General features: G+C 40.2%; 1 protein-coding gene across 7 annotated transcripts in view; it reads right to left on the minus strand.

Annotated features, from left to right (window-relative positions):
* Positions 1-10,681, minus strand: part of Soxn (SRY-box transcription factor soxNeuro) — a 119,299-nt gene extending 108,618 nt beyond the window's left edge. The window contains exons 1-2 of one of the 7 annotated variants that reach the window (XM_072011403.1): positions 6,789-10,681; positions 3,189-3,834 (exon numbers count right to left, since the gene is read on the minus strand). In XM_072011403.1, the coding sequence (XP_071867504.1) occupies positions 3,792-3,834; positions 6,789-8,155 (1,410 nt within the window). In that variant the 5' untranslated portion in view covers positions 8,156-10,681 and the 3' untranslated portion in view covers positions 3,189-3,791. Of the gene's footprint in view, positions 1-3,188; positions 4,628-6,788 lie in introns of those variants that run through there. The other 6 variants (XM_072011404.1, XR_011800820.2, XR_011800819.1 and 3 more) reach the window with 6 other exon arrangements.
* Positions 10,682-13,983: the final 3,302 nt, after the last annotated feature.

Genomic DNA, 13,983 nt, shown 5'->3' on the forward strand with positions numbered 1-13,983 from the left:
ATCCCGGTTATGCAAAACATAGGAAAACGGCCCTCCAGGCCAGGACATTAGGTGGAACACGTAATTGAAAGCACTTTAGAGACCCTACGGCACGCACAACGAGCACTCGCATTTGCATTCAGTGGCAGAGGGAATGCCTTTTAACCGAAATGACTGCGTGTATATGACAAACGCCAGGTTTATGTGCCGGAACGATGGGAATATTTATTGGCGCGAATTAATGTCTCCACTCGTCCGTGCCGAGCGTTATATTTATTGGGACATTTCGCGGTGGCTATGAGCCGAGCTCGCAAATAAAAACAGCTATTCAGCGGAGAAAAGGATACTGAAAAATTCAAATCGTCTCGTTACCAGCGCCGTTCGTTCGTGAATCCACGCCTTCGTCGCGAATTCTTGCCTCGTAGCGATAGAGCTAATCGTCGACGTTAATCGTTCGTTCGGGAATTTACGTTTCGTGCATTGTGAAATTTTTCGGCAAATTGCTGCAACTCTGACGTTGGATCGCGAATTGACAACTTCACGGACTTCTGCCTCGGACCGCCGTTACCTAATCGTCGATTCTGATCGTCTCAGTTGGAAATTCAAACACGTTCCCATTATCGTAGAATTTAGCATAGAATTAGTCGAATTTTGAAGTTGGATCACGACGTGACATCTTCTTCGCGAATTCTTATCTCGTCGCGATATCCTGATTATCATTTTTATCGTCGATGGCGTTTCTTTGCGATTTCTCGCGATTTTAATTTCACAACTTACCTTTCGTCATCTTTTAATTGCCTGATTCATATATTTGGCTCTTCGATATTCTTTCAATGGGTTTGTCGGTGGATATTGTATAGAAAAAAATGAAACACATCTACTTGCAATTAATATATGTATGTATTAGATATAAAGAGAAATTACCATGACGTATCGTTGCCATAGTGAACGTATTTACAATATAAAGTGTAGCGAACTTCGTGCGTTGTTTCTTGATAGTTTGTACAATTAGTTCTCTCCATTTCTTCGTTTTGCACTCTCATATGCACAAGATTGTGCAGTCATTGTTTCAAAAACGAACGGAGGACGACGACCGTATTTTCTCTTTACTATTTCTGTAAACACTACTAAATTCTCTAGGGTAATAATATCAAATAATTGCAAAAGTGATATAGTGATATAGTACTTGAAAGAAAAGAAAAAAAAATAAATAAAAATAACATTTTTATTTCTTTTTCTTTTTCTTTGAATTACCAAAAAAAAAAAGTTATTCTTTTTTGGTAATTCAAAGAAAAAGAAACAAAAATGGCTTTTTTGGGGGTAATTCAAAGAAAAAGAAAAAGAAATAAAAATAACTCTTTTTTGGTAATTCAAAGAGAAAGAAAAAGAAAAGAGGATAAAAATAAAAAAGAATGAAATACATCCGCTCCTCTTTCTTTTGATCGGATTCCACAGAAAGCGATACTGAGAAATTCAAAATACTGAAGAAGCTTCGTCAAAAAGTCGTAAAATACTATGAATCGAGAAATTGGCCCGCTAAAATCTGGAAAGGTCTGTGCGGTGAAGTTTCGTCAATTAGTCGTTAATTTTGAAAATCTCTTACAACAGACTACGACGTAGTTACATCATGGAGCCTGTTACAGTTGATCTAATTTATAATTCAAGGAAACGTTACAAAATTTCTCGTCTGGCCCCGTCTCTTTATCTAATAGATTCATATTTCTAATTTCTCGTCGTCCTCCGTTCGTTTTCATCGCATATCGGATGCAATTTTTTGATACTCAGAACGATGTACTCTATAGAGTACAAACACATATATGTTAATATATATACATATGACGCAATTTTGTATGCATCAGAATTCGGAAAATATCGAATGCTTAAACAGGATTAAAAAAAAAAAATGGAAAGATTTACTGACATGTTCAAGGACAGACATAAATCATACATAATGATTATAATATGTAATAATATTAAAAATAAAATTAATAATAAAATTCTGCCGTTGACATTCGTCAATAAGTATTTTTAGAAAATGAAAATGTAAATTAAACGTAATTTTTTTATCATGAACGTTTCCGGGTCACGAGGAGTCGTAGGATTAATTCTAATAAACAATTGAAATTTTACTTTTTCCCTATTATCTTCTTGTATGACCAAAAATTCTCAAGATTTGCACAAACTTGCACATAAAAGAAAATAAATAAAATTGAATAAGAAACAACAATAAAAGAGAATTGACGATAACTAATCAATCTACTAGGTTAGTATCCCTAAATTATATTAAGGTACTATCCCCATAATCCCATACGAACACATAGTTTCCCGGATAACAGTAGAAGTTTTGCTTTTTTTCGACGGTAGCTATGTTTACAAAATCAAGTTTAATGATATGTACAATTATTCCCTTGTTTTTTAAACTACTCGTTTCATACATTCGTTATACACCTGTGATATGGTGTCAATTTGTATGTTAATTTCGTCGACGTCATCTTACACAAGTAATCGTCGTACGTACTTTTTCGCGGTCATTCATACCACTGCGCTCTTTCTTTCTCATATGCTATCTCTGTCTTCCGCATATATATGTATATAACAGTTGTTTCTGTTGTATTTTGTCTATTCGTTCTTCGTCGTTCTTTCATAACAATTAGGGTGATCTCAAAAACACGAGGAGAACGACCACGATAGAAACGATAGAGTCAGTGAGAATTATATCGATGTCGAACGAGACGTTACTATACGAATAAGAGAAAAAATATTGCTAATGGGGAAAATATACTCGAGCTTCTATATATAATATATATATAATATATATAATATATTATATATATATTTTTCGTAAATCTATATACATATATGTACAATCCCTTACCCTCTATCATCGCTTCTTTGTATGTACCCTGTTCTGTGATTTTTATCACTTTTCCCATTCCCTCTATACCGCGATGACTACACCTTGGAAATTTTTTACGCAACTGTTATTTACGCTTCAGCCTTCGATTTAGCTTTTCTCTAATATTTTATCACAGTAAGAGATTTGATCATCTCACGTTTCACCTGTTTCTCGATAGTCATCATCGTTATCATTCTCCGTTACAAGATATTAGGTTATCCGAAATATTCCTTTCGTTTCATGAGGCAATAATGAAGTACAATGTATTTTATTTTATATTAGTTTATTGAATTATGCACGAATATAGTAATAGAGATAGAACTAAATGAATCATACCTAATTCAATAAAGTGATATAACAGAAATTATTGTTCATCTATTGTCACCTTATGAAACGAAAGATACTTTTCGGACAACCTAATACTAATTTACAATCTATTATAGATTGATGCGAATCGACGACTTTCCCCGATTCGACCGATCCCTGTGTTCCAATTTTTTTTTCATCGCGAAGTGGAGCACCTGAGGGACCGGACGTAAGTCATATTTATTTTAGTCGTCGATACGCGGCTGCGTTAATCTTCTAATTTCCACGCGTATCGGCTCTCTTTTCTCTTGAAATCCCTATCTTAATGCATATTTCGTTCGATTGCCCTACGAACGAGCTGCTCCCTGTTTCCACCGTTGGTAGAAAAAAAGGATGAAAAGGGGCGCAAAGAAAATAGGGACCGCAAAAGCGCGGATTTGTCGCAAAATTTGGAAGAATAAACGAAAGTTGTTGCATTCTTGCCAAGAATTTATAACTACAATCGACGATCTTTGAAAGAAAATTGCGACTGACGTAGTTTTCTGCCTGCTGCTTCCTCTTTGTGCATTTGATCACGAACGTCGATTGCCTCCCTTGAATCCACGGCGTATCATACGCGTAAAACATCCGCAAAATCTTGATACATCAGGTCACTGTAAACCATTTTTTTTTTATCATTGATTTTTATGATACCGAGATTGCAAAAAAATATTTTCCCGCGTCACCCATACCCTCGCGATCTATTAGAATCCCGGTTGCGCAACTGTCTTATAACAAGTCTCTTTCTTTTTTTTTTTTTTATTTACATTTTTAGTTTCTTGCCACTATTTTTATTTCAATTGTTTCGTCATTTACTAAATTCTAGACCTATTTATAGCTTCGTTCATTCGTTAGTCAAATTTCCCCCCGGTAATGGTGACAAATTATATGCGATCGCCCCTTTCTTTTATCTATGACGAAAATTTCCTACCGAGATGGCGAGAAACATTTCGCGATGTCACCCAGATCCCCACGATCCCGTTCTCAATTGCGCAACCGTCTTCTTAACCATTCGATCCTTCTTTTTTTCTTTTTTCACTTTTTATTTTTTTTTTTTTTTTGTTTTTTCTTTTTTAATTTTTACCAGACATATTTAAGAAAATATTTACAAACTGTTAATCCTGTTAAGTCGCGTATACCACAGGAATCGATCTTAGACATAACTTAATCTCTATTGGATAATTTTTATCCTCGTGAATTTATCAGTGAAATTTCCGCAATTGCGACAAACCCCTTGCGATCTCATCTAGGCCCCTACGATCTCTGAGATTCTCGTTTGCACGACCCCTCGCTAATCCTTTTTATCTTTATTCGCCGGTTTAATCATAATCTTTAGTAGCGTATTTTGATGTCACATCCGAGTCCGGGCGTACGTCCGTCCATCCAAGCCCGACATTTTAAGCTATCCTACGATATTATTTTGCGTTAGGAATTGGGATTGTCTTTTGTAATTGTGTTCTCGAGTCGATAGGATGAGTCAGAAGAAGCATTCACCGTTGACCAGAAGTTGTTCTCTCGTTTCTCCGACACCATCGGAGCCCAAACTCTTACGAAGATTAAAACTCTCGATCGATCGTGTTACTCGAAACGAAACGATCGCGAGTGGAAAGAAAAGGTAAAAAAAACAGAGGGGAGAAAAAAATGATACGACCGACATCGATGATCCGGAACAGAGGAGAAAATAAAAACGGTCGATGAGGTTTCTCTTGACTCAATCCACGAAGCTCGACACGTTTAAACTCAACACTTATCCCAGCAATTCATTGACCCGCGAGAAATAAATTTTAAGTGTAAATCATCCGAAATTCCCTACGTTCTGGACCCTAGAGCAGATAATCGCGACGCGGTATCGAAACAGAAATTTCGCAATATCGGAAAAAGGAGCGTATTAAAAGGATTATAAGAGAAATAAGAGAAGCTACCGAAGAAACGCGTAAAGAGGAAAAGAATTTTATCGGCTGTCGTACGAAACGGAAGAAAAAGAAGGTACGTACGAAGAGAAAAAAAGAAAGAAAGGACATGAGGGGTAAAAAGACAGCTTAACATCGCAATAGATATCGCTTCGCACTATGTTCTTACGACGTCGGACGAGTCTCTTTGTTTACCTAACGCGTCGTTGCTAGATCGTCGTCGTAAATCTTGCAAAATATCGCTGGTTTCGCGTGCGGTTCTATCACGCTCCCACGATGAACTAATTAATCTCGTCGATCGTCTGATCGAGCGAACGCGTCCTAACATTTCTAAACGTTTCATCTAACCCGGTGTCCGAAACGTGATCATTCTCCCAACCGAATTAAGGCAGAAAGATGCAACGAAGAACAAGAACGCCCACTCTGTTTTATTACGTTCGAGTACATCGTTTCAGCAAGAAGCGGAATAACAGAAGGAAGAAAAATATCTGCTTAGAAGGAGATTTCTTTGCAGGCGAAATTTGCGATGGTTCGATTAAAACGAATGGGATAGAACGACGATGCCTTATTTAGCAGCTAACCACAGTGTTGATTTACACTCGATAGATTGTTCGATTGGGGATAGTTCGCGTAATCTTCTTACGTAGTCTGCTAGTTACTCGCCATTATCTCGGATTATAGCGGTGACTAGCATGGCATTTCTGATAGCGACGCTAATTGTTACGTACTAAGGACTGATCATCAGGGTCCAGAAGTGGAAATGTCGCGGTGAATGATATTAGTATAGAAATGCAAGGCACTAGATTTGCGGATGGCAAGCGGGGATGTTGCTTTACGAAAGGTTGCTACGAGACGCGATCGATTCGGCTCTAGATCCGCTCCGAATCGCTCGCGATCGCTCGTACCACGTTCGAGCTCTTTTTTTTCCAACGTTATATATTTATGATAAACATGGATAATTCCTTCGTACTATTTCTTTAGTAGATGGTTGGCCTTCTTTCCGACAGTTTTTTTAATTTGCTTGGAAGCTCGAACGTAGACAAGCTATATTTTAGATTGTCCGAAAAGTTTCTTTCGTTTTACAAGGAAATAATAGACGCACGATGTTTTTCGTTTTATATCAGATTATTCAATTATGTACGAACATAATAATAGAAATAGAAGGAAATGGATCGTACTTAATTCAATAAAATAATATCAAACAGAAATTGTCGTTCGTCTATTATCACCTTATGAAACGAAAGAAGCTTTTCGGACAATCTAATATTACCAAGGGAGAAGGATAAACCGAGAGCGTAATTTTCGATGGTTAACCACGATGCAACTACAATTACCGTACAAAGGTACAATCGCGAGGACGGATTTTGCGTGAAATCTACGCTTAATCGATCTAAAAAAACTTAATCAACTCGATCAAGGTTTATCCTACCCTCGAAGGTTAATGTAAAAGGAACAATAAATGCGATAGAGTCTTGCTAGATAGAAAGTTACGAAATTCTCGTTCGATTATTCAACGATCGATAATCAATTAACGAACTGTATTCAACTATAACTATATTTAAAAAAGTATCATTTATCTATCGAGCAAGATAACGACCATAGGTTTAAATATAAGCCCATAAGCAGGCAAAAGAGAGGAATAAGAAAATTAAACTTACATGTGACTGAGCGGTGCAATTGCGGAATGATGTTGAGCAAGCGGATCCGGTGATGGACCAGGCGAATAGACACCGGCTCCGTGCTGGACGACTCCTTGCTCGACACCCTGGGGCAGATACATCGAGATCATTTGCCTGAGGTCACCCTGCGCCTGCTGAGACTGTTGTTGGCCCATATATTCTCGTTTCACAATTTGCCCCCCAACTGCGCCTGACGAAGACGCTCCTGTTGGTGGCGTGTGAATTCCGCCGCTCGCTGGACTTGTCGGCTCCGATTTTATGCTACTCCCGCTAGGACTATGGCTGGACATTTGCGATCCCGGTTGCGCTTGATGGTACGGTGACGGCGATCCACCTGGTACGCTGCTACTGCCTCCACCGTAACCGTAACCGTTCATATAGCTATTTATGGGACTCGGACTGCCACCGCCCATGTGATGGCCCATATCGTACCTGGGATAGCCAGCAGCAGAAGCGGCAGCAGCGGCTGCGCCTCCCATGTGACCACCATATGCAACGTGCTGCTGATATGCCGTTGCCGGATCATGTATCATGTATCCATTAGGCATGTAACCGTTTGGCATTTGATAAACGTCACGGGGCAGTTGTGCTTGCTGCGGTCCACCGGTAGCGCCGACTTGCCGTTGATCTACGCCCAGCATACCTCCGACGCCGGCTACTCCACTTCCAAGCGGGAATTTATCTTTCTTCAGCAAAGTTTTTGTTTTACGTCGCGGTCTGTATTTGTAGTCGGGATGTTCTTTCATATGTACCGCGCGTAATCGTTTTGCTTCATCGATGAAAGGACGTTTTTCTGTTTCACTGAGCAGCTTCCATTCTGCACCCAATCGTTTTGAAATTTCAGAGTTGTGCATCTTTGGATTTTCTTGTGCCATCTTACGCCGTTGGCCACGAGACCACACCATAAACGCATTCATCGGCCTTTTCACGCGGTCGATGTTGTTGTTCTTACTGGTATTGTTATTGTTATTTGGTGGTTGATGGTGCTGCTGGGGCGGCGGTTGCTGCTGCTGCTGTTGTTGATGCGGATGATGTTGCTGTTGCTGAGCAGCGTTTTGCTGCGCCAGCGAATGCATACTTTGTTGTTGCTGTTGTTGTTGTTGTTGTGCGGCCTGCATCGACGCGTAATGATGCTGTGGTGTTTGATGATGATGTTGTAAACCTAAAGTCAGACTTCCAGTACTCGGAGGACTTCCAGATAATGCCGGACTGTGAACAATGGAGCCAAGGGTACCGTACGGAGATACACCGGTATGATGTCCCATGGGGGAGATACCTTGATGCGGATGAGGAGGCATTTGACCGTGCATGCTGCCGCCTTTCATGTCAGACTCCATCGTCAACATATCGACTTCTCCTTGTTCGTACAGTTTGCTGGATTTTTGCTGTACTTAGGAGAAAGAAATATGTTGAGATGGACGCGTTAGCGTACCCTTGTGCTGAGTTTCCCGTCAAACCACGACGGGAGTTCAAATCCGGCGAATATTACGCGCGAATTTATCTTCTATTATGTGACATAGAAGTCGAAGCGCATCCAATGTCCCCTCGGTCATACGAGATCGTTCTTCTTCTTTCTTCTCCTTCTAACTTCTCCTTTCGATTACCGCACCACTTGTTGGAATTTGCGCGCGACAACACAACCACCGACACTGTTTCCAAACTGCTGGATCACTGCACCGATTCGACACGGCGCTGCGTACGAGTCCGTGTACGATTCTCAATAACAACGACCAACAACCAATGTTTACACGTCGGACGACAATTATTCACTGTCACTGTATTTTCTCTTGCCACTGTGTCCAAGATAATGTCCACGACGATGATTCTTCTGGACGCATCTACGCGTATATACCGCTGTGCGTTCACTGTTGCACGCTTTATTCGATTCACTGAATTGTCTCCACCCGTGTTCACTCTTACTACCGTTATTCCTACGTACTAACTCAGAGATGCAGAAGAACGAGAACGACTGCTTGTGTCTCCTTCAGTTACTACTATACGAATGAACAGTCGGAGCAGTTTGTGGATTTCGCCTTCGGGTCCCACTCTCGGGGCTCACTTCCTGCCGAGGCGACTGTCCCCTCTCCTGTTTCGTTCACTCGACGCTCACTGCCCCTTCTCTAAGCAACCCTACCTATCTTGCTAGCAGCAACCATACCCAACCGACCGTCGGACCAGACCCAAGCCTACCAACGGCAATCGATTGGCACGCAAGCCTGCCATCATTTCTCTCGACCAATCGCGCGGCTCCCTTCGACGCCGAAGGCGGCGCCATTACGCCGTGACGTCATGCCAACAACCCCGACGACCTCTCGCGGTATAGCTTTCACCCCCTCTCCCAAACCCCTCCAAGTTCGCTCTCTTCGTCGCTTCTCACTTCGACTCACGCTTTTTTCTTCCCAGCTTTCCCGCTCTCTCTCTCTCTCTCTCTCGCTCTTTCTTTGCCAACTGCACGAGCGTTCGGCTCTCGCCTGGCGATCTTCTCCTCGCTCCGTTTCTGTCCTCGGCTCTTCGGGTCGCCAATGTTTCGTCCACGCGTTCTTCTCCCCGGCACCCTCACCCCCTATCCTCTTTCTATCCTCAAAACACTTGGAAACGTTCGCCAAAGGCGTACGCTAGAACAGCGCGTGTCTCCTTTGTCTATCGCATGCCGCACGCTCCTTCCCTCAACATTTTCTTCTTCCAATACGCCTATGTGAGACTTTTACGCGGACCTTCGAATTTTATGAGTTAAAGGGATTATAAGCTAGCGTAACGAATTAGTTTATCCTTTTGCATCGCTTAGTCGGGTCGAAGATCGAGACGATGTACTTGCAAGCCAAAGTGCAAGTATATATGGAAAGGGTTTAAGATTCCGCAACGTTAATCGCGATAATTTCACGTTGTTACTTCACGCTAGACTGGTAAGCACCCGTGTAAGTGCATTCTAACTGCGTAGGCTATCGTATCTTATCGATGTTTTGCCTCGTATCGCGCTTTCTTCCTGACCAATAATTTTTTTAGTAGAAAGTAGCCTTCGTCGGAATTATTCTTATCACATTTTCGATTGCAAACGAATAGCTAAACTTTTGGCATGCGAGCGTTCTTTTTTCTTTTTCTTTTTTGCGATGCTTTGCGATGCTTCGAGGAGTTGCAGCGACTCAAGAACACGTATTTTCTATTTAGAAACAAACTATCTATCGTGCAAACTATTTGCGAATATATCGTGCGTGGTATGAAACACGGTTTGAACTTTTGTCGTCGCTGTAACGAGAGGTGAGCATCGTTATTAACGTTGGTCAAGTTTGAAACAAATCTAGAACGCAGATAGAAATTACAAGATCTCTCGTTGTACCACGCACAAGTACTTGAACAATCAATTATCCATTGCGTTACTTGAATATATACGTTCAATTATACCTGATATAATTTACCGAGTTCGTTTTTAACATTAGCTCCACGTTCATTTTGTTATCTGGAAAAGGTACACGTTTACAGGAAACGTTGTTTCTATATGCATACCTTTTCCGACTTATAGCGAACTGTAGCAACATAAAAGTGATTCTCGTGTCTCGCAACAGTGTCAAAGAAATTTAATAGAATTTGTTTGGTAACATTTTTTTATCCTACCTATGTAAATGCTTTCGTGAATGTCAAACACGTATTGACAGAGATACTGTGCATTTTTTACGATGCCTGATTACACGAAAGATATCTGTAAACATTTTCTGCGATAACTTCAAGTGCTTTCGAGAATATTCAACACGTATTAAGCATATATTGAAAATGTTAGCAATGATTAGCTCATCGTGATCAATCGAATATTCTACGATAATCTACGAAAATTCTGCACGACGAGTTCGAATACTTTCGTGAATATCGAACAAATACTGAAAATATTTACGTATGCTTAAATATGCACGTACTAAGCGCATATTAAAAATGTTAGCAATGATTAGCCCATTGTGTTCAATCGAATGTCCTACGATAACCCACCATTGTGGTCAATCGAATATTCTACGATAATCTACGAAAATTCTGCACGACGAGTTCGAATACTTTCGTGAATATCGAACAAATACTGAAAATATTTACGTATGCTTAAATATGCACGTACTAAGCGCATATTAAAAATGTTAGCAATGATTAGCCCATTGTGTTCAATCGAATGTCCTACGATAACCCACCATTGTGGTCAATCGAATATTCTACGATAATCTACGAAAATTCTGCACGACGAGTTTGAATACTTTCGTGAATATCGAACAAATATTGAAAATATTTACGTATGCTTAAACATGCACGTACTAAGCGCATATTAAAAATGTTAGCAATGATTAGCTCATCGTGATCAATCGAATGTCCTACGATAACCCACCATTGTGGTCAATCGAATATTCTACGATAATCTACGAAAATTCTGCACGACGAGTTCGAATACTTTCGTGAATATCGAACAAATACTGAAAATATTTACGTATGCTTAAATATGCACGTACTAAGCGCATATTAAAAATGTTAGCAATGATTAGCTCATCGTGATCAATCGAATGTCGTACGATAATCTACGAAATTTCTGCGCGACGAGTTCGAATACTTTCGTAGTCCATCGTGGTCAATCGAATGTCCTACGATAATCTACGAAAATTCTGCGCGACGAGTTCGAATACTTTCGTGAATATCGAACAAATATTGAAAATATTAACAAAGATCAATCATCATCGTCGATTACATTTCCTACGATGCCTAATCACACCGACGAGTATACATATTCTCTCGTCGAACCGCGAAACGTCTCGGCTAATTTACCGTTTGCGGGCGCGTTAGCTGGCGTCGCGCTTCGTCGTATTCAAATCACCCATTATATCCGACCGACTTGACCCATTTTCTCCTTGTCTCCTCTCGTTCCCCTTACTTTCTCTCTCTTTCTCTCTCTCTCCCTCCTTTTTTTCTCCTTTTCATTCAACTCGCCGGTGTTCCTCCGGCCTTTCCTCTTCGTCTCTCGTTCGTGAAATCCACAAAGAGGCTCACGAGCCATTCCTGAAAGAACCTCCATCGGCCGATGCGACTCCGTTTAAGCGCGGCTCATGCGTAGGACCTGTTGCCGCGGCCCACTAGCCAGACAAAGACAGAGAGAATCGACGCGGGAGAAAGCCAGAGAAAGAGCGAAACGCATAATGGAAGAATGCGTCATAGATAATCGTAGCGCAACCCCGGCGTGCACTGTGCGTCAGCGACAATGAGAATAGGGGCAGCCGGATAGAGTTCCATTCCAACATTCAGCATCGTTCAATTTCGACGAATACTTGCTTCTATTTCGCCTCTCTCTATCTTTCTCCTTCTCTCTCTCTCTCTTTCCACCCTTGTTACCGTTACTCGTTCAGCGCAGGTCGCTGAAAATTTGGCTAAATTCTTCCCTTTAACAATTAGCAACTTAATACTTTTAATGCTTTCCTACGGCTTCGAAAATATGCGGGAGTGTAAATAAAGTAACACGTTTACCGTTACAATAATACAAACGTGGTGAATTATTTAGGAGCCGTCATTGCTAGAAACGTTATTTGGCAAGAGCACAAAGCGATCTGGTTTTAGCCGAATAGCATGAAATAAGAAGTTGCAATAAGAACATTATCGCAAAGAAAACAAGCGTCTTCGTGTCCTTATGCATTTTCGAAGCTTCGAAACGAGCACTGTCCCACGTGTATATCGATCCTTCGTTTTCTTTTACCGATATCCTGGATCATGCTCGTCTGATATATAATTACAATGAAATTTTTGATTTATTTAAAATTGAGTTCAACCGACAGAGTTACTTAGCGAATTACAATGAAATTTTCTTGATATTCTTACAAACATCGAGGCACATGATCTATTTCATTCGATAATTTTCATTTTTAACGCATCTACTTCAAAATTACTTCAAAATTTGTTAACGATGCACATCCTTTTTCGATAAATTGACCTCTGTTTCTGGATTTTTCATAGAATATATTTTTTACATATAATAACATAAAGTTATAAATTTGCAATATTTCATGCTTTCGCTTAGTTGCTATGGGAAGATATATAGCGTGGGAAAGTTTAAAGCCTCTCTGGAGAAAGATAAATATTCTCAATATTTCCTTAATTTCTTCTTTTTTTTTTTTTTTTTTTGTGACTCTCACTAGTTATGTGATTATTAACTAAATTCTGATTTTTATTCGCTGTTCTATATTAAATGAGATTTGTGAAGAACGAATGATCGTCGTTGTTGTAATTCACGAGCGATGCAGCTCTCGATGAAATTGGACAATAATTTTCTATTCGATCATTGGTTTTCTTCTATTTGTTTGTTTCCTTGGTCTTTTTGTATTCTTCTGGCTATTCTTTATCGACCACTAATCTTTACCTGAGTTTCTTCGCTTTCAGATTATTGGCAAATCCCAAATATATATTTCGCAGGTGATATACAACTCAGACAGGTTTTCTCTTAGAGAAGTGGAGAATTTTGACAGAAGTCCGCTACCGTTCAATACACGACATTAGCGGAAAGCGGTAGCAGAAATTCGTTACTGTTCAATACGCGACATTGGCGGAAAAAATAAATTCTAACAGTATATATTATATATAATCCGGTCCTTTTTTAAATTCTTCGTGTTCTTATAATATTCTTACAACACTGAATTATTCGTTGAAACGCTTTCGAAATACGTATTACTAAATCCTACTATACCAACGCATTAGTAACTATAATAAGAAGAAAAATCTAAATGTTTCATAGATTTCTTAATGGTATAGTTTCGCAATAAAACTCGCCAGGGCGGCAGAGAGTGTTGTATTTCAGAAGCTGTTGCAATTATGCACGAGTGAGAAAAGATGGCTGGTCCGATAAGACGGGCAAGGTCGTCTTGATAAGATTACCGGGCTGATAAGCGAAGTGTAAGGTCTCCGTAATGACTCAATCTATCGATCGATCGATCTTTCTAATCGTCCCAGGCAACTCACGCTTGTTATCTCCTCGTCATGGATCGCACTTTCGCCACGTTTCTATCTCGTTGCGATGAATCTCATGGCGATCACGAGAATTCCAGCCACCGGAACTAGCAATAAATCAAAACGGCAAAAGGTAATCAGAGGAGCATTGTGACAGTCGCCGTAATGAAAAATGTACAAATGGCATGCGGCTGTTGCGAGGGTCAGGTCGTTTGATCCTTGG

Source organism: Bombus fervidus, chromosome 10, assembly GCF_041682495.2.
Source record: "Bombus fervidus isolate BK054 chromosome 10, iyBomFerv1, whole genome shotgun sequence".
In the NCBI taxonomy this organism is placed as follows: domain Eukaryota; kingdom Metazoa; phylum Arthropoda; class Insecta; order Hymenoptera; family Apidae; genus Bombus; species Bombus fervidus.